The 25,070-nt window shown below is 37.5% G+C and overlaps 1 protein-coding gene across 7 annotated transcripts in view; it reads right to left on the bottom strand.

Annotated features, from left to right (window-relative positions):
- Positions 1-25,070, bottom strand: part of ERMP1 (endoplasmic reticulum metallopeptidase 1) — a 95,231-nt gene that overhangs the window by 51,306 nt on the left and 18,855 nt on the right. For 6 of the 7 annotated variants that reach the window (XR_008619782.1, XR_008619784.1, XR_008619785.1 and 3 more), the window contains exons 5-13: positions 23,684-23,830; positions 22,923-23,015; positions 21,913-22,125; positions 20,812-21,032; positions 16,403-16,577; positions 15,823-16,013; positions 11,968-12,120; positions 9,590-9,792; positions 8,603-8,718 (exon numbers count right to left, since the gene is read on the bottom strand). Coding sequence is in view for 1 of the 7 variants with exons in the window: in XM_008977020.4 (XP_008975268.1) it covers positions 8,603-8,718; positions 9,590-9,792; positions 11,968-12,120; positions 15,823-16,013; positions 16,403-16,577; positions 20,812-21,032; positions 21,913-22,125; positions 22,923-23,015; positions 23,684-23,830 (1,512 nt within the window). In the remaining 6 variants the exon portion in view is untranslated. Of the gene's footprint in view, positions 1-2,049; positions 2,099-8,602; positions 8,719-9,589; positions 9,793-11,967; positions 12,121-15,822; positions 16,014-16,402; positions 16,578-20,811; positions 21,033-21,912; positions 22,126-22,922; positions 23,016-23,683; positions 23,831-25,070 lie in introns of all 7 variants that reach the window. The other variant, XR_004673198.2, reaches the window with a different exon arrangement.

The raw sequence follows: 25,070 nt of genomic DNA, 5'->3' as shown, positions 1-25,070 counted from the left end.
GAATCTACACATTGAAAGAGACTACCAGGCACCTTAGAATATTAACACAGAACAAACAACTTCAAGACATAACCTAGTAAAACTATTAGATTTCAAAGAAAAAAAAAATCTTCAAGGTCTTCAAATAAAAAGTTTGATCAAATAACTTACAAAAAAAAATTACATTGGTATCAGACCCCAAAAACAATATATAAAACAGGGCAACAATGGAACAACAATTTTTAAAAACTCAATATTGGAAAACGTGAACCAAAGATTTTATGTCCACCAACTTGTCCTTCAACTATCAGGATTACAGAAAACCAATTTTAACCATACAGAAACAGCACTCATGAGCCCTTCTTCAGAAACAGTCTAGAGAATAAGCTTCATCCAACCAACAGATAACTGTACAAACTTCAGCAAAAGAACTTTTTCTTGAGACAGGGTCTTGCTCTATCGCCTAGGGTCGAGTGCAGTGGCGTGAACACAGCAGCCCACTGCTCTATCGCCTAGGCTGGAGTCCAGTGGCGTGAACACAGCCCACTGCAGCCTTGACTTCCTTGGCTCCTTGGCTTGAGCAATCCTATTGCCTCAGCCTCCCAAGTAGCTGGGACTACAGATGCATGCTACAAACCTGGCCTTTTTTTTTTTTTTTTTTTTTTTTTGGTAGAGATGGGGTCTCCCCGTGTTGCCCAGGCTGGTCTCGAGCTCCTGGGCTCAAGCCATCCTCCTGCCTCAACCTCCCAAAGTACCCCCAAAGTGAGCCACCACACCTGGCCAAAAGAACTTATTATACTGAGGATTTTAATATATCCAAATGTATTACAAAAACACTAAGGTGAAGGTATAAGACAAATATACAAATGTTACATGTTGTAACAAAAATTGGATGGAAAATGGGAGAGAGAAAGAGGAAAGTAGAATAAGCATTGCTGTTGTATGGGTTAATTGGTGGGAGTTAAAACAATACCTTTTTTTTTTTTTTTTTTCTGAGACGGAGTCTCGTTCTGTGGCCCAGGCTGGAGCGCAGTGGCGCAATTTCAGCTCACTGCAACCTCTGCCTCCCGGGTTCAAGTAAAATAATAGAGAATTAAAACAAATATAAACATTCATAAATGCCAGAAAATAAATGTTTTAAAGAGCATAGAAGACACCTCATAGAAAAAAGGAATATAACAAATAAAGCAACACATGTAATTATAAAATACTGTGACAACTGAGGCCAAATGTATGAGTAATAAAAATTAATGTAAATAAACCTAACTTACCCACTAAAAGAAAAACAATTTCAACTTGGCTTACAAAGCCAAACCCAATCACATACTGTATGTTTCCTGAATACAGAGAGATACAGAAAGGGTAAATAAAGGTATGAACAAAGGTATTTCAGGCAAGTGGAAATTGTTTAAAAGTCCTATCTTATTTCTCAAAACACAGAATTCTAGGCAAAGGCATTAAATATAAAAGGGGCACTTTTTAATACTGAAAGTCACAATTCACAATGAAGACATAAAATTGTGAATATCTATGCATCAGATAACATAGCAACCACTTTATAAAGAAAACTACAGGAGGCGTATAGAAGATATATACATATAAACACACAAATAAGAGACTCCAATATTCCACTCAGTACAAGACACATCAATTGAGCTTTGTGGGGTGATGGAAATGTTTTATATCTTCATAGAGATGAGGGTTACATGGGTATATATCTGCTTTTACCAAAACTAACTGAACTGTGTAAGATCTTTACATTTCATTGTATGTAAATTAGGCCTTGAAAAAAATAAAGTAAGCAAGGGGAAAAGTGATATTTAAAAATACTTTTCACTCATGAAAGTCCCAGACAACTTTCTATCAGGGGAAGAGTACTCAGAAAAAGTATAGCGTGAACAGCTGCAGGAACAGTTGAAGTGAACTTCCTATATTAGCATTCTCCAGAGAAACCAACAGGATGTGTACAGAGACACGAGAGAGAAGAGAGAGAGAGAGAGAGAGAGAGAGAGAAAGACAGAGAGAGAGAGAGAGAGAGTGATTGAGATTTATTTTAAGGAACTGGCTTACATGATTGTTGAGGCTGGCAAGTCCAAAATCTGAAGGATAGGCAGGCAGGCTGAAGAAAAAAGTCACAGTATGAGACTGAAGGCAGTCTGCTAGCAGAATTCCCCATTCCCTCTCCTTGGGGAAGGTCAGTGTTTTTCTCAAGGCCTTCACTGACGGGATGAGGCTCACTTGCATTATGGAGGGCAATCTGCTTTACTCGAAGTCCGGTGATCTGCATGTTAATCTTACCCAGAAAATATTTTCACAGAAACATCTAGGATAGCATTGGACCAGATACCTGGGTGCTGTGGTCTACCCAAGTTGACACATAAAATAACCATCATACTTCCCAAAAAGACATTAGAAAGGGAGAGACCATCCTGGTTTGCTCACTTTTTAAAACACCTCACAAGCAAACAAACTCTTTACAGCTTTTGAAGATGAGAAAACGTCATATGTCTTGACATTTCTCCTCCTCCTTTCTCAAGCATCTGTCTCCGTACTAAGCCCAAGTAGAATGCTTTAAAAGAAAAACAGTTGCTAAATTTAACAATTCAACACATGTCTTGAGTACCCATCAAGCGCCAGTGATTATACTGGATGCCAAGAATACAGAGATAAATGAAAACCCATTCATGTCTGCCTCCCTTTAATTCTAAAGGAAAACAAAGACATAAACTACATAATCGTGATACAAGATGGTCAGTGTTACAACAGATATATACAAAGGGAGGAGGAAGTGGGAGGATGGCAGTTGCTCACTTACTTGGAAATGATGGGAGAGGAGGGCAGAGAAATCTTCATATTTTGCCAAGAAGAGAAGGGTAGAGTCTGGGTAGGAGGTAGTACCAAGAGAGTATCACTCATACCAGAAGTAAGAGTGTGTGTTGGGCACAAATAAGGGTTGGATGTGGCTATGCAGTGCAAAGGGAGTGCTGAAAAAAATCCTGAAATATACACAAAGTCCAGACTACCGAAGACCTAACATGCTTTGCCAAGGAATTTGAACTTACTCTCCAGGCAATAGGAAATCCATCAAAAGTTTTTTAATAGGGAAGTAGACATAATGAAATCGATATTTGAAAGATAAACTGGCAGCACCATAAAGAATATCCTAGAAGGAAGTTCTACAGGCCAAAACATAAGTTAAGAAGCTGGAAGACCTAACTACTAGTTTTAAAGATGGAAAAGGGAATAAAATGTACCAAAAAAGATAAAAGTCATAATGCCAGGCCAAATGCTACTGGATCTGACAATGAACCAATATCTGACACTAAAAGTTTTTCAGTAAATCTTCTTAAAAATCATAACCAGTCTCAACTTCTTTGAGAAACAATGTAAGGCTCCTAAATTGCTGGTCAATTTAAGACTTAAACTTTAGGGCAAGAAAAACCACATGCAACTTATTAAAAGGTTTAAGAAGTGAAGGAGCAGGAAAAAAAGATGGTCATGTGACTTACCTATTGTTTAAAAGGTCAACTTGATAGAATCCCAGGGAGGGATGAATTGAGAATATTATGTTATAAGGTATCTGCACTACCATGAAGCAGTACAGTGTTAACTGAAGACAGACTTACTGCAAGCTCCATAGCAACCACTAAAATAAGTATAATTGATATGGTAAGAATATAAAAAAATAGAACAATATACAATGCTCAATTAAAACCTGAGAAGGCAAGTATAATACAGGTCAGAAACTCAGATTTTCATATAACAAAAGAAAGCACACTAGAGAGGGAATGAGGTAAAATAAAAACTCATTTTTCCTATTCTTAATTGATCTAACAGATAACAGTTTTTCAAAATAATAGCAACAATGTATGTGGTTATGTATACTTATATGTGTGCATTGTGTGTACATACTGCATATGTGCACACACGCTTCTGTATAAGAGAGATAAATGCTAGCAATGTTACAAGAGACTGGAAGGAGAAATTAGGATTATTTTGTTATTAAGTTATTCATAATCCCTCTGATGCAGAATAGTATTATTTAAAAGTGGGCTTGCATAGCTGTAAATGTGTACTGCAAACGACAGGGCAGCCACTAAAAAAGGTTAAAAAAAAAAAGTAGTGTAACTGACATGCTAAGAAAGGAGAGAAAACCACATCATATAAAATGTCCAATTAAAACTACTAAAGGCAGAAAAAGAGTGGAAGACAAAAACAGGAAGAAAAAACAAGGGCAACAAATAGAAAATAGTTAACTAATATGGTAGCTATTAATTCAACTATATTAATAATCACTTTGAATGTCAATGTCTAAACATACAAATTAAAAGACAGAGCATCAGGGTGGATCAAAAAACAAGACCCCACTATGTGTTGTCTACAGAAAACCCATTTTAACTATGAAGGCACATAAATTAAGAGTCAGTGGATGGAGAACATTATACCATGCTAACACTAATCAAAAGAAAGTAGGAGAGCAATATTAATTTTAGACAAAGCTGACTTTTAAAGCAAGGAAAATTAGCAGGGATAAAGAGGGGCAATGCATAATGATAAAGGGTCAGTTCTCTAAGAAGACATAACAGTCTTTAATTTGTATGTAGCTAACAATAAAGTGTCAAAATAGTTGGCAAACTCATACAACTAAAGGAGAAAGACAAATTCACAATTACAGTCAGAGACTTCAACACCCCTCCATCAATGAAAAATTCAATAGGCAGAAAACCAGTAAAAATATAACTGAACTGAACATCATCATCAATCGATTAGATCTAAGTGACATTCATAAAGCCTTCTTCCAACAGCAACAGTATGCACATTATTTTCAAGCATACTGCTTGAAATGGAACATTCATCAAGAGAGACCACATCCTGTATCATAAAGCACACCTTAACAGATTTAGAATAGAATTCATACAAAGTATGCTCTCAGACCACAATGAAATTAAACTAGAAATCAATTATCAGAAAAATCAAATTATTTGGAGATTAAAGAACACACTTCTACATAACAAATGGGTCAAAAAAGAAGTCTCAAGAAAAAATTTTTAAATACTTGAAACTAAATTAAAATGAAAATTCAACTTAAAATTTGTGGCATGGAACATAAGCAGTGCTTAGAAGGAAACTTATAGCAATGAATGCATATATTAGAAAAGATGATTTAAAATCAATAATCTAAGCTTCCACCTTAATAAACTAAAAAAGGAAGAACAAATTAAATCCAAAGTAAACAGAAGAAATAACTAGAACAGAACTCAATAGAGAAAACCAACTATAATCAAAAGCTAGTTCTTAGAAAAGATCAATAAAATTGATAACCCTTCAGCCAGGCAGAGAAAAAAAGAAAAGATGTAAATTACTAATATGAGAAATGAAAGAGGGGACATCACTATAGATCCCATGAACATTAAAAGGATAATTAAGGAATATTATAGACAAATTATATTTCCATAAATCTGATAACCTAGATAAAATGAACCAATTCTTTAAAAGACACAATCTGCCAAAGTTCACACCATGAGAAACTGACAACCTGAACAGGCCTGTATCTATTAAAGAGTGAATCAATAATTAATAACCTTCCAACACAGAAAAAGAACCTACCAAGCCTGCAGGGGTTCATAGGTGAATTCTACCAAACATTTAAGGAAGGAATTATACTAATTCTCTACAAAGCTTTTCAGAAGACAGAAGCAGAGGGAATACTTCTTAACCCATCCTATGAGTCCAGCATTATCCTAATACCAAAGCCAGACAACAACAATACAAGAAAACTATAAACCAGTATCTCTCATGAACATAGATGCAAAAATCCTTAACAAAATATTAGTAAATCAAATCAACGATGCATAAAAGGTTTTATACACCATAACCAAGTAGGATTTATCTCAGGTATGCAAAGCAGTCCAATACTTGAAAATCAATTAATGTCATCTATTACATGAAAAGGCTAAAAAAGAAAAATCACATGCCCATATCAATATATGCAGGAAAAGCAACTGACAAAATCCAAGACCCATTCATGATAAAAACTCTCAGTAAGCTAGGAATAGAGGGAACTTCCTCAGTCTCATAAAAAACATCTACCAAAAAACGTATAGCTAACAACATACTCAATGGTAAGAAACCAGAAGCTTGCCTAGATCAGGAACAAGGCAAAGATGTCCCCTCTCACAACGCCTTGTCAAAATCAAACTAGAAGTCCCAGATAATGTAACAAGTCAAGAAGTGGAAATAAAAATTATAGATATTAGGAAGGAAGAAATAAAACTGTCTGCAGATGATAAGATCGTCTATTTAGAGAATCTTAAAAGAATAGGCTGGGCGCGGTGGCTCACGCCTGTAATCCCAGCACTTTGAGAGGCTGAGGCAGGCGGATCACAAGGTCAGGAGTTTGAGACCAGCCTGGCCAACGTGGTGAAACCCTGTCTCTACTAAAAATACAAAAATTAGCCAGGTGTGGTGGCGTGTGCCTGTAATCCTAGCTACTTGGGAGGCTGAGGCAGGAGAATCACTTGAACCCAGGAGGCAGAGGTTGCAGTGAGCCAAGATCGTACCACTGCACTCCAGCCTAGGTGACAGAGTGAGACTGTCTCAAAAAAGAAAAAGAAAAAGAAAAGAAAATCTTCTTAAAGAATAAACCAAACAAAAACAAAAAAATCTCCTAGATCTAATAAGTGATTATAGCAAGGTTGCAGGATACAGGGTAATAATATGAAACTCAGTTGCTTTCCTATATACCATCAATGAACAACACCATTTATTAATACATTAGGGCCCCCAAAAATAACTACTTAAAAATAAATCTAACAAAATATATATAAGGATTATATAAGGAAAACTACAAAACTGATGAAAGAAATCAAACAAGATAAAAATAAATGGAGGGATATTCCAACATGGATAGGAAAAGCCATTATTGTTAAAATATCATTTCTTCCCACCTTGATCTACAGACTCAATACAATCCCAATCAGAACTCCAACAAGTTATTTTGTGAATATTGACAAACTGATTCTAAAGTTTACATGGAAAGGCAAAAGACAAAACACAATACTGGAGAAGAAGAGTTGGAAGACTGGTATTACCCAGCTTCAAAACTTAACTATATAATTACAGTGATCATGACAGTTGTGGTATGGGCAAAAGAACAGAGAAATTAGTCAATGGAAAGAACAGTTTGGCAGTTTCTTACAAAGCTAAACATAGGCTTACCATATATAATATCCAGCAATCACACTCCTAAGCATTTACCCAAATGAGTTCAAAAACCTGCCCAGGAATCTTTATAGCAGCCTTATTCAAATATGGATAACTGCTGTACATCTACACAATGGACTATTCAGCAATAAAAAGAAATGGCCTATCAAGTCACAAAAAGATATGGAGGATCCCTTAAATGCATACTTCTAAGTGAAAGAAGTCAGTCGAAAAAGGCTACATACTCTGTGCTTCCAGCTATATGATACCTGGAAAAGGCAAAGCTACAGAGATAATAAAAAGACCAATGGTTGCTAAGGAGAGTGGGAAGAAAAGAGAGATAAATAGGTGAAGCACAGGACATTTCTAGATGGTAAATCTATTCTGTATGATACTGTAATGGTAGATACATGGCATCACACATTTTTCAATACCCATAGAACTACACAACACGAAGAATGAACCCGAGTGGGAACAACAGGCTTCGATTAATAATAATATATCAGTGTTAAAACTGGTGCAACAGTTTTAACAAATGCACCATACTAATGCAAGACATTAATAGAGGAAAATCGAGGCTCAGGATATGAGAACGCTATAATTTCTACTTAATTTTTCTGTAAACTTAACATTGCTCCAAAAAATAAAAATAATTTTTATTTTTGAGACAGGGTCTTGCTCTGTCACCCAGGTTGGAATGCAGTGGTGCTATCAGCCTTGACCTCCTGGGCTCAAGTGATTCTCCCAGCTCAGCCTCTCAAGTTCTCAAGTAGCTAAGAGTACAGGCATGCACCAACATGCCCAGCTAATTTTTTTTTTTTTAATTTTGTAGAGACGGGATGTCACTATGTTGCCCTGGCTGGTCTTGAACTCCTGGGCTCAAGCCATCCTCCTACCTCAGCCTCCTGAGTAGCAAGCATGAGCCACCATGCCTGGCCTATTAAATTTTTGTTAAGAAGTCATAACCAGCTTTGGCCGGGCGTGGTGGCTCATACCTGTAATCCCAGCACTTTGGGAGGCCAAGGCAGGCAGACCATGAGGTCAGGAGTTCAAGACCAGCCTGACCAACATGGTGAAACCCTGTCTCTACTAAAAATACAAAAATTAGCCAGGCATGGTGGCACACACCTGTAATCCCAGCTACTTGGGACGCTGAGGCAGGAGAATCACTTGAACCCAGGAGGCGGAGGTTGCAGTGAGCCGAGATCGTACCACTGCACTCTAGCCTGGGCGACAGAGCGAGACTCCATCTCAAAAAAAAAAAAAAGAAGTCATAACCAGCTTCAATTGATTTTAGAAACATCACAGGCTCTTCCTAAGTTGCTGGTTCCTGTGATATATCTGAGGGAAAAACATATATGCCACTTATTAACAAGTTTAAGAAATAAAGGAGGGGAGAAAAAACTATTATATGACTTACCTGTTGCTTCGAAAGTCAATTTTATAGAATCCCAAGGTGTCTGTTCTTTGGATATGAGTCGGAAATGAGGAGGATTTCTTGGAGAAACTTCTGGGGCAGGAAGATACCAGTTTTTCCTATTTAGAAAGGAAGCTTCAGTATTTAGGGTGCTTTATTATTTGATGGCTATCTGTAACTCACAGAACTGTTCAGCATATATGAACACATTTTTGGGTATGAAAATAAACTGACAGACATGATAAGCAATGCCAACTCCAACAAACTTAGGTTATTTTGTAATAAAACCTTCCCAATGTTAAGAACAAAGGAGTAACCTAGGTGATCTTGATTCCACCACCCATCCTATTTCTTCTCGTCCAGTCCTTCACTGCCAAGCTATAAAATCTTCCCAGAGAAAACAATCTTTTTTTTTTTTTTGACACAGAGTTTTGCTTTTGTTGCCCAGGCTGGAGTGAAATGGCGCGATATTGGCTCACCGCAACCTCCACCTCCCGGGTTCAAGCAATTCCCCTGCGTCAGCCTCCCGAGTACCTGGGATTACAGGCATGCACCACCATGCCCGGCTAATTTTATATTTTTAGTGGAGACACGGTTTCTCCAGGTTTCTCAGGCTGGTCTCGAACTCCTGACCTCAGGTGATCCACCCACCTCGGCCTCCCAAAGTGCTGGGATTACAGGCATGAGCCACCGTGCCCGGCCACAATTTTTGAGATAGATGCTTACTGGCTATTATATTAGTTAGAAGGGCCACCTTTTCTAACCACTCAGGTTTCTAGAGAAAAGATTTTTAAAATTTGAAAAAACAAAACTACTCTTTTGAGTGCTTTATTCCACTAAAAAAAAAAAAAGTTTCATAATGATAGAAAAAATAGTACAAACACCACTGAACTTGTATATTAAAGGATGACAGTTTAAATGATAAGAGTACTGATATGGTGACAAGACTTGAGAACAAACTAACCTTAAGCAGAAAAATAATGAACCAACCTGATCAGAAAGTTCACTGGAAGATACCAAGGAAAACCACAAAGAGGTGCATTCTCCTCACAGTGAGCTCGGATACTATCATTGATCTCAGGAATGTGAGGGGTTATGTGAGAAATTCCAGTATAATCAAACCCATTGATCCATATTCCAGAGTCCCGTTTAACTGCATTTCCTTCCAAGTCATGGAATGTTCTAGTCATATGCTGAAAAAAAAAAGACTAGTGAAAAAACTGTTTCAACTAGTACACCCACATTCCCACCCCAGATTACAAAAATGGAGTATGACAATACCAAGAAATGATGTGGATATGGAGCAAGTGAATAAGACACTGAGAGTTTCTAAGGTACTGCTAGCGTTCTTTATTTTAAACTGGAAAATAGATATATAGATTATTGTTTTATTGTATCTTCCAAATATATTTAGGATTCCTATAAAATGTTTTTGAAACTTACTATTTCAGACTTAAAAGACGTTAATGTTAGAGCTGCTTTTAAATAAGGACTTAAAACAAATACATCCTAAGCACATATATACATACACACTCATTTCCCTATTAGTGTTTTATGAAGCTAATTCATGTGCAGAGAAAAGTGGGAATTGCAGCTCACCACTAGATGACAGCCTTGTGCCTAACAGAATTCTATGAAAAGGCACCGTGCTCCATTTGAAATAACTTTATTCACGGCAGAAACCAGCCTGAAGAATACCAATCAGGAAAAAAACAAACGAACAAAAAAAACACTGCATAGGGCAGGAGCCGGCAAACTGCAGCCAACAGGGCAAACTGTCCACTGACTGTTTTTATATACGAACCGTTATTTGAACATGGCCACACTCATTTGTTTGGGTATACTCTATTGCTGCTTTCGCTCTGTTTCACTGCAACAGACTGTATTGCTGACAAAGCCCAAAATATTATCTTGTCCTTTACAGGAAAAGTTTGCCAACTTCTGGCACAGTGGAAGAGAACCCCCAAACAAATCAGAAAATGACTTTTTAAAAATAAAAATCCTGCTTTTCCTAAGTATTATTGACATAACTATAAAACTTAATACGTCATGAAAAACACACTGAACCTTCTTAAAAAAAAAAAATCCGTTCTTCACTAAAGGTTTTACAAATTGTAAAATCTCACATAAAATTTATCACAGTGTCCTTCAGGACTATAACAAGGAATTGTTATTTGGCCCCTTTTCAAAACCTCCTAAGTATTTTTAATTTTTTAAGTCCTTGAATAATTATCTAGGTATAATTCCTCTGGCATTTCTGTTTGGCTAGATTAGGTTAGATGTGACTCTTGCCCTTAAGGGTATATGTTATCTTGAAGCAGGATCTTTCAGTTACAGAGGATAAAATACAAATAAGAATTATGCAAAATATACAATATATTAGTATGTGTTCACAAACATGAGAAAGGGATGGGTATAAGGCATAAGATAATTTGTGTAGTATGAAAACTTTTAAAAACAATTTAGAAAAACTAACAATTTAGCCACCTCTAACAGAGATGACTAGAATTGAGGCTTACTGCTTTATAGTACCAGGTCTAAAAAATTTGAAGAAAAAGTTGAGATCTAAAATAAGTCCTCAAACTGGCCAGGCGTGGTGGCTCACACCTGTAATCCCAAGCACTTTGGGAGGCCGAGGTGGGCCGATCACCTGAGGTCAGGAATTCAAGAACAGCCTGGCCAACATAGTGAAACCCTGTCTCCACTAAAAATACAAAAATTAGCCAGGCGTGGTGGCGAGCGCCTGTAATACCAGCTACTTGGGAGTCTGAGGTAGGAGAATCACTTGAACCGAGGGGGCAGAGGTTGCAGTGAGCCAAGATCGTTCCACTGCACTCCAGCCTGGGCAACAGACCAAGACTCCATTTTAAAAAAAGAAAAAAGAAAGTAAGTCCTAAAACTCACTTTATTAAACCCTTTCTAAGTTATAGTTTCACTATCACATATCACTTTGAATGTTACTTAAGATTAATTTTACTAGCACTTCTAAATATCAATTTTATTTTGCCAGTTGACAGTTTAGATTTTACTCAGCCTGTATACATTTTTACAATCTATATTTCTAAAAACTCATTATTCCATAATAAATATTTGCTCCTGTTTTTCCAAATAGATGCAGTTTTATAATTTGAATAGTAATAAAAACAAGCAAACATTTCCAATTCAGTCTCCTGGGAGATATATGTCTAGCTGATAAGAATGCCTCTTGACAGTCAGTCTTCTCCTCACTGCCTTACACACAAAAAAGGTGAGTATGACTAAATAGGTCAACAGCAGAAAAGTCAGCTGCGCTTGCTATTCACTACTGAAGCTCAAAACACACAGGGCTTCCTTTCGAGATCTCAAATACCTCATGCAAAACTGCTCACCTGAAGAAACACTCTCTTTGGCTTCGGATTAGCAGGATTGGAGCTATATGGAAAAAATGTTCCACTGCAAACAAGGAGGAATGTAATTGCACATACCAAAGTTAAAGTTAGCATGGTTTTTTTTGTGCTCTTGGCAAGGTAGATGAAGTTAATCTAAAACACAAACCACAAACAGAAATATTACAAATTCATTCTAGTGGTGGAAAGGTGTTTTTAACTAACTTTATTTTTAACAGTATTACCTAACAGACCCTGAAGAAAATTTATCAGCAGGTGCTAGCATACTCTAACATCTAGTAAACAAAGCACTAACTCTAGGAGATTTCCATTACAGGTGAGAACCTAGAAAATGACAGATGCCTCCAATCTGCCATGATGGTGCCACCTTTTTGGCATGCAGCCATAAACCAAGAGGGAAAAAGGAAAGTCAGGACTGTCGCTGTCCTTAATGTGCAAAAAGAACAGAAATGTAGATGTAATGGATTATTCATTAAATAACCAGAGATAAGCTTTAAGCTTAGGCAGATCTGTTTGGACAAAACTCAAATTCCACTCATAATGCTTTAAAATATGTCAAAATACTAAATTCATCTCAACTGGCATAGAGATATACCTTCAAGACTCTGCCAGTGGACCTGCATAAGAGGAAAAACTGCATTACAAAGTAATATCCCTCTAAGTGACAAATTAACCAATGCCAACATAATCAAAACAATAAATCTAGGCAGTAAATGTAAATGACTCAGTCTCAAGGTTGGCATCTAGAAAATCCTAAATATTTTCAATCCTAATGAAATCGCTGAACTAAAAACTGTAAAGGACACACACGACTCACAGAGTATGTCCACAGATCCCTTACAGGGTCTGAAGAAGCCATTTGGGGAAACTTTTATGTGAAATTTGAAATTGTTCTAAGAAGCCACATTTTAGATATTGTGAATACTGAGAGAAAGACGGACAGCGAGGGTGACACATTTTGTTTTGCTAGCTCAGCCTCAAGTCCTCAGGTACTCTGTCATATTTTTGTACTCAGTATACAAATGTGAGATGTGTGACCTGAGGCTAGTACTGTTTTGCTGCAGATGCCTCTGGATGGAATATTGGTATACTATAGACATGAAATCTAAACCCAGCTCCCCTTTATGCCTTCTTCATTTTATCTCTCTACTTATTTCCATAAGTAGAAAAATAACATGAATGTGAAATTTTATTTTTTCTTCTGGAGACAGAGTCTCGCTCTGTCACCCAGACTGGAGTGCAGAGGCACGATCTCAGCTCACTGCAATCTCCAACACTCAGGTTCAAGCGATTCTTGTGCCTCAGCCTCCTGAGTAGCTGAAATTACAAGTGTGCACCACCGTGCTCAGCTAATTTCTTGTGTTTTTAGTACAGACAGGGTTTCACCATGTTGGCCAAGCTGGTCTTGAACTGCTGACCTTAAGTCATCCACCCGCCTCAGCCTCCCAAAGTGCTGGGATTACAGGCGTGAGCCACCATGCCCAGCAAGCAATCAGTTAATAGGTGTCCTTAAGTTATTCTCTGCTGGACCTTCATGGTTATACGTATACTGATTGAATGACAGGGGAAATGGGGACTGCTGATACAAGTGGGGTCAGGAGGAGAAGACTCAGAAACAGCTCAGTCATCAGCACACAATGGACATTTCAGAGTCCCTTTTCATGCTTCTCTTCATTTTATTTTGCACCCATCTCAGAACCTAGAGTGACACAGGATGCAATATTTCAGGAAGGCCGAGGCACGAGAATTGCCTGAACCCAGGAGGCGGTGGTTGCAGGGAGCCGAGATTACACCACTGCACTCCAGCCTGAGTGACAGAGCGAGACTCTGTCTCAAAAACAAACAAACAAACAAACAAACAAAAAACCGTGATTGCTTGACAAGACTTTAATTGCTTTCTAGCAGATGTATTTAATAAATCCCCAAGGACTGAAGGGAAAGCTGTCTGAAATATGCATTGTGGTTCAATTCTCCATTACCCAAAGAAAACAGTCTTACTCTATTAATAAGCCACTATCATTAACACTGCTACACATAAGTAAGAAAATAATTAAAAGAGTGATAACTCATGGCATCAAAGTGCGGCAGGGCTATTTCACATTATAATGAAAAATAAGTGAGCTTTCTAAAGTATTCCAAGAGGCAGTCTTCTCTCCAAAAGCTTTCCCAATAAAATATAATTTACATGATAAGACACTTTAATCCTCTTTCTTCTGGTTTCCAAGATTTCCATGCTTTGGGGACATTTTCCATTTCCACAATGAACATCTCCAGGGTTCCTTTTGCCCCCTTTCATATTATCAGTGGAACAGAATTTAAATGTCCCCTATCTGAGTCATCTTTTATGGACATCCATAGCTCCCATTCATGACTATAATTTAACAAATAAACGGGGGTGTGGGGGCATTCGGTTCATAACTAGTTGACTTCAGATTAGATTAGAACCTAATCTATAGATAACAAAACACCACTGTCTCCTTCAATCCTTACAACAGCAAACCTATCAAAAATACAGATGATATAAGGGTTACTATTAAACTCAAAAGCAGCAAACCCTACAGGCAGCAAAGAACATTTTAGAACTTTTCATACATCCCTATGAATACCAGTAAGGATTATCCTTATCCTTATATTATCCTTAATAATTATCCTATAAGTAAAATGGTTGGAAGGCTCAGATCTCTTTTAAGACTAGTACAACCAACCTCAAACAATAATATGCATAAGAATTACTCTACACGACTATATACACAAAGCCACATATATAGAGCTTTACTGGCTATAAGGGACTTCCACGGATGATGCTGACCATATGTGTAGTATTTTCCTTACCTGCTGTCTTTAGAACCTAACTTCCACAAAGTAAAGGGGTAACGAATGCCCTTTACTATATCAGTATGAAAAGGCTCACTATCATCTCCATGAAGAAAAGAACTATAATAAAATCATAGCTCCTTTTCCTATTTGGTTCCCTATCCTCAAATTTCAAGGTGCACCTCTGAGTATTCAATAATTACTTTTTATTCTTAGGAATTCCCACCAAAAGAGCCACAAAACAGAGACCTGCATTCTCTGGAGGGGCCCATCTTGGATCGTGGAGGTGGACATCAAACCAAAGCAAAACCTTGCTTGGGGCTTACTCTACTCAAGGGGGGTCTGGTCTTAAACTCTGCATCACTGTCTTTTCTTCCCTCTGGGAATCCCAAGGGAAGAAAAAAAGGGATGGCAAACACAGGACTCTCCTTACTAGGGCAGGACACTGATATGGCAAATTGAGGACTGACAAGGCCTGTGATCATTTCATTATTTGGTAAATGAAGGCACGTTTGGGTGTCATAACAGACTCAATTAACAAGCTTTCATGTGGTAGCAACAAGGTAGTGGAATGATAATGAAAAAAGCCTCATGAGATTTAGTCTTCCTTCACTAGCTCTAAAAGCACTAATAAAACCACCCATGTATCTATTCACATGTGCCTCTAATTAGTAATTTCAAAATATACTATTAGGATCATTCACCACCAGGCAATCTCTAACAATTAATACCTGGTAAACGCTCTACAAATTCACTCTCAGGTATCTGACAGGCTATTTGAAAAGAGGTAAATCAGAGAATTTGGAAGGATAGGGAGGCAAAAAATTTTTAAACAGCAACAACAAACTCTATACTACAGTTTCTTACGATACCAAATTTACAAGATGCATGGCCATTCACCATTTCTTCTGCTTCAGATTTTCTCAATAAAGTACACGTAACACTATTTCACAGAATCTAGTATGGCTAAATTCATATTCATATAAAAAATGAAGAAAAAGAAAAAAACTTATTTTCTCTTACAAAATAGGACGAGAGAATCATTGTACAACCAGCCAAAATGGATGCCAGCACAACATCAGGTGGGATTTCAGAACCACTTCTCCCGAGGATAGGGGTAAACATCTCAAATACTGCCCAGATGAGGTACAATGCATAAAGATAAGGAATAAACATCCCCAAAAGGTAAAAAGCAATAAATTTTCCTTGGGCACCTAGGGAAAAAGAGAAAAAAAGCACACATCTATGAAATCCTCCAGTGAGATATAAATTTTTATAGTACTGGTGTGCCTTGGTACCGTAACAGAAATTAGGTTAGATGTGACTCTTGCCCTTAAGGGTGTATGTTATCTTGGAGTAGGATCTTTCACTCAGGATAAAATATAAGAATAAAGCAAAATACACAAGTAATATATTAGTATGTGTTCACAAACATGAGAAAGGGATGGAGTATAAGGCATAAGATAATTTGTGTGGTATGAAAACTTTTAAAAACTAACAATTTAGAAAGCCTACTCAATAAAACCAAAAAAGAAAGAGTCCCTGAAAGCCTTAAGTATTTTAAGGTATTCTCCCATGTATATCAAAATCAAAAATACCCTACCATGCTGCTTGAAGTCCTTATGCACACAGAGCTTTGTGAGCAATGGGAATGCTACCCAGACAGCACTAATAAATGCCGAGCAAAGTCCTTGGTAAGTGAGGGTAACAAGAAAACAGCAATGGACAAACAGCGAAATGTCAAAAAATACTTCTCCCAGATACTGGTCACTGGCATTCTGAAAGAAAGAAAAATATACAAGTAGTCTCATTCAGGGGTCATGCATAAAGAGCTTTTATTATAGTAACACACTTTCCATCACTCAGGAAAGCTACATTTTGTTTCAAACACAGTCTGCTCTTTAAACTGATTTAAAGTAAACACTAACAAAGCTACCTCCCCCATCATGAAGTAGTAAATTCAAATGTAGCACAAGAAAGGGCATTTTAACAATATAGAGTATAAATGCTCCATGTAATCTATGCTTTTCTTCTACTAGGCTAAAAGTAGAAATTTTCCAAAATAGAAGAAAGGACTCTCCTAAAAAACATTGATCTCTGTAAGCTTTTCAGTTCATGCCAACTCCAAACACTGTTTCAAGCAAACTAGAGAAATGACCTGTGAAGGAACGTTAGGAACTGCTGCAGCACCACCAATAACCCACACCTGGAAAACTGCAGCACCTTTAAAGCAATCTGGAGTTTGGCTTATTTTCATGAGTTTTTTCTATCTCCAGTTGGTCTTGTACTGCACCTTTGCCCCCTTCTTGTATTCCTCATGATTTCCTATTATAAAATTTGATCTTACAGTTTTTGAGATTTAAAGTCCAAGGGTTCCTATGTAGCACCTTGCACTCTTCAAAATAAAGTTGCCATATAAACTTTTTTTTTTTTTTTTTTGAGACAGGTTCTCGCTCTGTCGCCTAGGCCGGAGTCCAGTGGTGCGATCTCGGCTCACTGCAGTCTCAGCCTCCTGGGCTCAACTGATTCTTCTGCCTCAGCCTCCTGAAGTAACTGGGACTATAGGCATACACCACTACACCCAGCTAAGTTTAAAAAAAAAAAATTTTTTTTTTGGCAGAGACAGGGTCTTGCCATGTTGCTCAGCCTGGTCTCAAACACCTGGCCTCAAGCAGTCTTCCCACCTCAGCCTCCCAAAGCACTGGGATTACAGGTGTGAGCCACTGTGCCTGGCCTAATATGAACTTAATACATTTTAACATCTGCATGAGTAATTCTATTCACACAAACATGAAAGTTTTAATTACGGGGCATAAATACAAAGATGGAAATGGAGAAATAGATATATTAAAGTTTCTCCTTCTTCAAGGGCTCAAGAGTTTCTGTGAAGTGTTTTCAAAACAAGTTACAGTTCATGTAACAACCCCTCCCCGCTCCCAACAATGAAAGATAGGCTACAGCTGCTAAATACTTAAGTTATTAACGCTGTGTTGATCAAGAGGCTTGGTCTTTAAAAATAAGAAAATTATTATTATAATTCAATTTGAAGCTGAATGCCACTCAGATATTTAAAAACAAAGATCTCATTTTAAGTGCCCAAACTGTACCAAAGATAAAATATCCCTCGAATCTATTTTCCTCCTCACCTCTATTTATCCCTTGCCCACTCCTGCTCCATTCCAATCCACTTTATACATTGTTATCAGTTTTCTTACAAATTCTCTCACTGACCTGCTCAAAACATTTTCATAGTGGCCCCATTGATTTTTAGAATCATGCTCCCACTTCACCCTGGCCTCCTTTTCCAGTTATTGGACTACCTCCTTGTCTTCACCACACTGGACTGTCCACTAACTGACACAGATGCATTTTATACATTCCCACCTTAAACTGCTCATCAATCTCTTCCCTACCTGGTAAATTTTAACACATGCTTCAAAAACCCCATTCAGGCCACGTGCAGTGGCTCATGCCTATAATCCCAACACTCTGGGAGGCCGAGGTGGGAGGATCACTTGAGGCCAGGAGTTGGAGACCAGCCTGGCCAACATGGTAAAACCCTGTCTCTACTAAAAACACAAAAATTAGCTGGGCATGGTGGCACACATCTGTAGTCCCAGGTACTTGGGAGGCTGAGGCACAAGAACAGCTAGAACCCAGGAGGCAGAGGTTGCAGTGAGCCAAGATCACACCACTGCACCCCAACCTGGGCGACAGAGCGAGACTCTGTCTCAAAAAAAAAAAAAAAAAAGCAAACAATTCAAATGTTGCCATCTCAGCCACCCTGACTTCCACAAGCAAAATTCATCTCGCCTCCCCTATATTCTTACAGCATAGTTATATGTCAGTCTCACTTCATCCCACAATATATTGCAATTATTATCATTCCCACACCTTCCCAAACGAAACTGAGAGCTCCTCAAAGAAAGAGATCACATTCCTATGGCTCTCTTATGGCATCATTCTTGTTTTTTTTAAAAAAAAAAAATAGATATGTGGTCTCACTTATATTGCCCAGGCTGGTCTCAAACTCCTGGCCTCAAGCAGTCTTCCTGCCTTGGCCTCCCAATGTTGGTATTACAGGTGTAAGCCACCATGCCCAGTCTCTTATGGTATCATTCTTCTGCTACCATGTTCACTGGGCACTTAAAGAATATTTGTGAAAAGAAAATGAAACACATCACTCTTTCTACTGTGCTTTTACCCTAAAGTGTTACGATCAGACAACTGAAATTAGTAAAAGTAAATGAAATTTTATTACATATTTCTATCCTACTTCTGCCCCAATCAACAATAGTTAGCCACACTCTGATTACATACAATTACAATAAAAATAAGCATGTGAAATTGAGCCCCACGGTGTAATTCTTTTGGGAACTGAAGCCACTAAGATAAAAATATGAGCTCAACCATAAGCAGATGGCTAACCTCAAAGAACCTTTCTTCAGCAGGGGCTGCTAACATGGAAGGTTCCACAGAACACATCCCAACATTAACTGAAACTCAGACCAAAGTTCAGATACCAAAGACATACTTGTGGAAGGATGTTGGGTTAAAATCATCCATGTCTCATTCTAATCTTTATCAGGATAAATTGAAAACTGTAGGCTTACATGGAGCTAAGAAAGATCTTCCTCTTTAATTCACATAAACAATCTGAAACCATGACTCTTCACTGTAATTCATTTTTAGACCTATTATTTTACAGCTTTTTAAATTTTTATTTGTTTGTTTGTTTGAGATAGGGTCTCACTCTGTCCCCTAGGCTGGAGTGCAGTGGTACAATCACAGCTCACTGCAGCCTTGATCTCATGGGCTCAGGTAATCCTCCTACCTCAGCCACCCAGGTAGCTGGGACTACAGGCACACACCACCATGCCTGGCTAATTTTTTGTATTTTTTGTGGAGACAGGGTTTCACCATGTTGCCCAGGCTGGTCTTGAACTCCAAGGCTAAAGCGATCCGCCTGCCCAGCCTCCCAAAGTGTTGGGATTACAGGCATGAGCCACGGCACCCAGCCCATAGCCCTAATTTCTTTTTTTTGAGACAGAATCTCGCTGTCACCCCAGCTGGAGTGCAGTGGCTCAATCTCAGCTCACTGCAAGCTCCGCCTCCCGGGTTCACGCCATTCTCCTGCCTCAGCCTCCCGAGTAGCTGGGACTACAGGCGCCGCCACCTCGCCCGGCTAATTTTTTGTATTTTTAGTAGAGACGGGGTTTCACCATGTTAGCCAGGATGGTCTCGATCTCCTGACCTTGTGATCCGCCCACCTCAGCCTCCCAAAGTGCTGGGATTACAGGCGTGAGCCACCGCGCCCGGCCAGCCCCAATTTCTAATTTTATTTTTGCCAAACAAATTTATGCATTTGAAACCATAATAATATAACAATATTCTCAGTATAAATCATTTGGAACCCTATTTCCCTTCCCTCTGTTTTCCTTAGCAATGTGTCTTTTAACTCCAATGACATACATGCATGCAGAATCTGAATCAACAATACACAGTTAAAAAGAAAAAATAGCGAGGGAAAAACTGAAAAAACTTTAAGTACAACATTCTTTTAGGCAACAAATACTTGCTGTGTGTTAATGCTGTGTGTCAGACACTACCTAAGCACAGAGGATACAGAAATAAATAAAACAATCCCTATCCTCAAGGAGCTTACACTCCAGTGGAGAACAGATATTCAAATAACATAAATAAGTGGGTGAGCCCAGGACATATTTACAAACACTGCAGCAAATTCAGTAGAGGGCTGTGCTAACAAGCCTTCCAGTCACCACCACCCTAACACTGTTTACAGCCCGGCTTTATAACCTCATTTGAATTTTGTGACATTACCCTCAGAATAAGAAATCTTACAGAAAATTAACACAGTGTGGGTGCATTTTCCATAACCATGCTGAACAACTTTTTAGCACTCAAAAGGCCAAATACAATGAATCCCACTTAAGTTCATCTTCAGTCCCTGGAGGCAAGAGAAAGAAATCAACGAATATACCAAACACTTACCATGTAATAAAATCTTTTCGCAAGAGTATGTATAAGTATTATTTTGGCTACAGTTGCAGTTCCATACAGACAAACGGAGACATAGAAGTGGTTATACCATGAGAGAGACTGTCCAATAAGAGAGATGAACACTGCTATAATGAGAACGGTAACAAGGCTAGTGAACCAGCTGATCAAAGTGATGCCAAGTCCACACAAGAAGTCCTTCTTGTAGTTACCAGCTAATGAAGAGAAAACAAAAAGTTGAAATCACCATCTTCATCAAATCAGTTATATAACCAGTCAGTAGAGCTAAATGGGCAAACATTAAAACAAAAAACTCCCCACTGTACTTGAAAAGTATGAAAATGTCCTAGTGTTCAGATTGGCTAAACACAAGAACAAGGGAGGTATCAAATAATAATATTCAGGTAACATTTATTAAGAGTCTCTAGATACTAAACACTCAAAAAGATAAATCTTCTAGGAATAGTTCAGGTACATTCCTTATGAAGGAAGAGGGTAGTCTTAATCTTCTTCACTTTTGGTATGCTTTGTGTATCAAAATATCAGCAAGAATGGAAGGCAAAGTTCCATATAAAATGTTGTTAAAATAAGGTAACATAAGAAGATAAGGAGTGTGGGGAAAATAAGCGTTGATAAAGAATTATTTAAACTGCTGCTAAATATTTTATCTCGTAACAGCACACAACAACTTAAGACTCTGAAACATTTCAAGCAGAAATATTTCAAATAAAAGAAACAATTTAACCACAAGCAGTTCATTCATACTTCGTGACACTGGTCCATACTAGCTATTGGTCTGTAGTGTGGACTTTTTAATGGGACTTTTCATTAGAAGTCAATCTGTACAAACCATTTTTCAATAGTTTCTATGTGGTACTTTTATGGAGTGCCTAAATATATAAAAATTGACTGCTTCACCAAGACTAAAAGTAAAATAAGCATATTAATTTAATATTTAAAAATTTCTTACAATATAAAGCAAACGTTGTCTTAAGATTTTTAGCTTTCTGGGAAGATATAAACAAACTGACTGAAAAACTTCAAGCACATTCTACAGCAATGCCAGTATTTGTAGTTTTAGAGGAAAATACTTACTCTTATGTTTGGGCTGCAAAAATTTTTTGCCCAGGTACAAAACAACACCCATTACCACCATGTAGTTTATGATTGAGCCAATACGAGAGGGGTAGGCAATGACAAACAGGCCCAGCACATCAAAGAAGACCATGTTTCCATGTCGATACTTAGAAGCAGCAGCCAGCATATCAGATGTAGCTAGATGCTTAAGAACTGCTAAAATGTTGTCACCTATTAGTAAAAACAAAAAAAAAAAGAAAAGGAAAAAGATAAAAAGGCTGAATAAACTTTTTGTGATTTACACATACAACTATTTAAAGCAGAAATAAACCATATACTGTTTGAATGAAGAAATGGTTAGAAAGAACGTGAACAGAAATCGCTTTCTACCATCCTACTGCTCTCCCTCACTTTTTTTACTAAATTTCTCAAATAAGGTCCATCCCCCGCCTTTCTCCATTTCCTCTCCACTCAGACGCTCAGCCAACTGGCCTGTATCTTTTCCCTTCTATAAGAACTATTCTCTGTGATCAATTGTACCTTCATTGTTGACAAATCCAATGGCTGTTTCTTGGTACCCATTCATTTAATAATATATATTAACTGTACTAGACACTCTTCTAGATATCAGAAATTCAGTGGTGAACCAAGAGACAAAGGCCTTTCACGAAGCTCAGAGATGCTGAACGAGCTGTCACACATGTGTTAAAAATTGAGGAGAGCTAGCAGAGTTCCACAGGAAAACATCATGGGAGACTAACAGAGCTACATTCTTACCACTCAGCAATCCTCCCAAGCCTGGGCCAACTCCTTTTTCATTTCCTCACAATGAACATTCCTGACCTTAATTGCTACACTAGACTACAAGACTAAAATTCAAGATCTCATCTCTCCAACTCCAAAGCCCTAGCTCATTCACATTGCATACTGCCTCTCTAACGCACAGGCCACAGAATATTTACAAGTTTATATATCATCCCTAATATTCCATCTTAGTGTATATTAAAAGTCTAAATTGGAATACCAACCTGCTCTCTGAATGGAATCTGTTAGAATTCTGTCCGCTGTGTCATACTTGGTGTGATAAATGTATCCATTCTCAATAAAAGCTAAGTCTATTCCTAAAACATATATATAGAAAAAAAAGTCATTTTGCTTTAAAGATCAACCTTGCTTTCGACCTATTTCTTTAATAAATTCCTAAAAGACAAAATGTCAAAGCAGTAGCACGATTGCTTTGTCACATTTACAAATGAATGATATAAATTCTCTTCCAAATTCTTACACAGTCTATAGCTTTGGTACATAATTCGATACATAATGATTGAAGAAGTATATTACTCCACAGGTAGGCATTACAAGTCACACAGCAAGGATAGGAATATTGAGTTTGGGAGGTCATGAAAATTTTGCCACCTACATTCTTGCCAGGCCAGAGCCAAATTTTAAATTCAAATAAGTTGTACATACAAGTTGCCAAGGGAGTTGGCAAACCAAGACAACAACGAAAGACCCCTGAAGGATCTATTACCATCTTTTGGGAATGAGGTGCTCAACAGTTCACCCCTGTTCTTCTATGGGGAAAGATGACATATTTTAGAGGAGGCCAGCATTAAATTAGTATGGAGTTTAAAAAAGGAAACAAACTCTGTTTTAGTGAGTCAATGTATATTTCTCACATAAAGAATGTGATCTCAGAAAATGCTGTTTACTCACATACTTTCAAGATTTAAAATTTGCTTTTGATAAATAAATGTTGCACGGTAGGCCGTAACCATTGACAATATACCTGGAATGTTCCCAAAATCCCTGTAGATACGAAAGTCAGTATCTGAAGGAATGATTCCACTCTGAAAAACCTCCTGAGCCACCACAGAAGCAAAAGGGTGTTTAGCTGCTGAAACATAAGCTTGAACCAACCAAGGATTTTCAGGACCTAAAATGAAAGTTGACAACACAACAGAAGGTATTCCGGCAATTTTTTTTAACATACTAATGTTTTTCAACACATAGAAAACAGTAAAAGTGGTGGTTTTGGGAGACGGGTCCAATATGTACCTTTTCGTCCCTTTTTCTGTAGTTTCCAATGTTTCTCTGATGTATGTGTTTGACTTTTAGAATAAAAACCTCTTGTGAAAATAAAGTATAAAATAACAGCCATACAAAAGTCTGTCTGAAAATGAAAGATCATTCATAAATCTATCATCCTAAAATGCCTATTATCAATTGTATATCTTTAATTTTCTTACTAATGTAGGATTGTGTGTATACAGCTGTACTCAAGATATATATACTTTGTATATTTGTTTTCACTTCACATTATATTAAATGCATTTTCCTATGTTGCTAGATACAAATTGGGTATACCTTATCTGAAATGCTTGGGATCAGAAGTATTTTGGATTTTTTACTTTTTCGGATTTTGGAATATCTGCATTATACTAGTAAGCATCCCTAATCCTAAAATCCAAAATCAGAAATGCTCCAATGAATATTTTTGAGCATCATATGTCAGTGCTCAAAAAGTTTTGAATTGTGGAGCATTATGGATTTCAAATTTTCAGATTAGGGATGCTCAATCTGTATTATAATAATCATTTTGATAACTGCTTAACATTTCACTGAATATGCCATAAAGTTCCTTGCTACTTTTTATAATTTATCATTATTAATAATTTTCCATCTGTATCTCATACATCTACAGCTTTTTCAAACGGGAGTTTTTCCTGTAGGAGAGTGGGATACATTGTTTTATAATTTATATAATTATATAATTATATGTATATTTATATAATTATAATTATATAATTACATGTATAATTGTATAATTATTCACTCTTCCCTCACTGAAAAAGGATTATACATTCCTACTCTTGCCACATACCTTGTAATGCCTGCCTGGGGAATGAGTACATACTCTTCTGTACATATTAACTGCAGGCGTGGCTACATGACTTGCTCTAGCCAACAGACTGTGAGGAGGAATGACATGACCCTCAACTGGGCACAGTTTTCAAAGGCATTAACATCATTCATACTTATCCTTAACTTTGATTTGTGAGATCAATACATCCCTTACAGGGGCTTCTCCTTCAGCCTGGATCCCAGAATGAATAAGACACATGAAACATAATAACCGTGGACCATAACTGCAGTTATTCAGAAACCAAAATGCA

The sequence above is a fragment of the Pan paniscus genome, chromosome 11 (assembly GCF_029289425.2).
Source record: "Pan paniscus chromosome 11, NHGRI_mPanPan1-v2.0_pri, whole genome shotgun sequence".
In the NCBI taxonomy this organism is placed as follows: domain Eukaryota; kingdom Metazoa; phylum Chordata; class Mammalia; order Primates; family Hominidae; genus Pan; species Pan paniscus.
The sequence above is the reverse complement of the archived record's forward strand: the minus strand, read 5'-3'. Positions and strand labels throughout refer to the sequence as shown.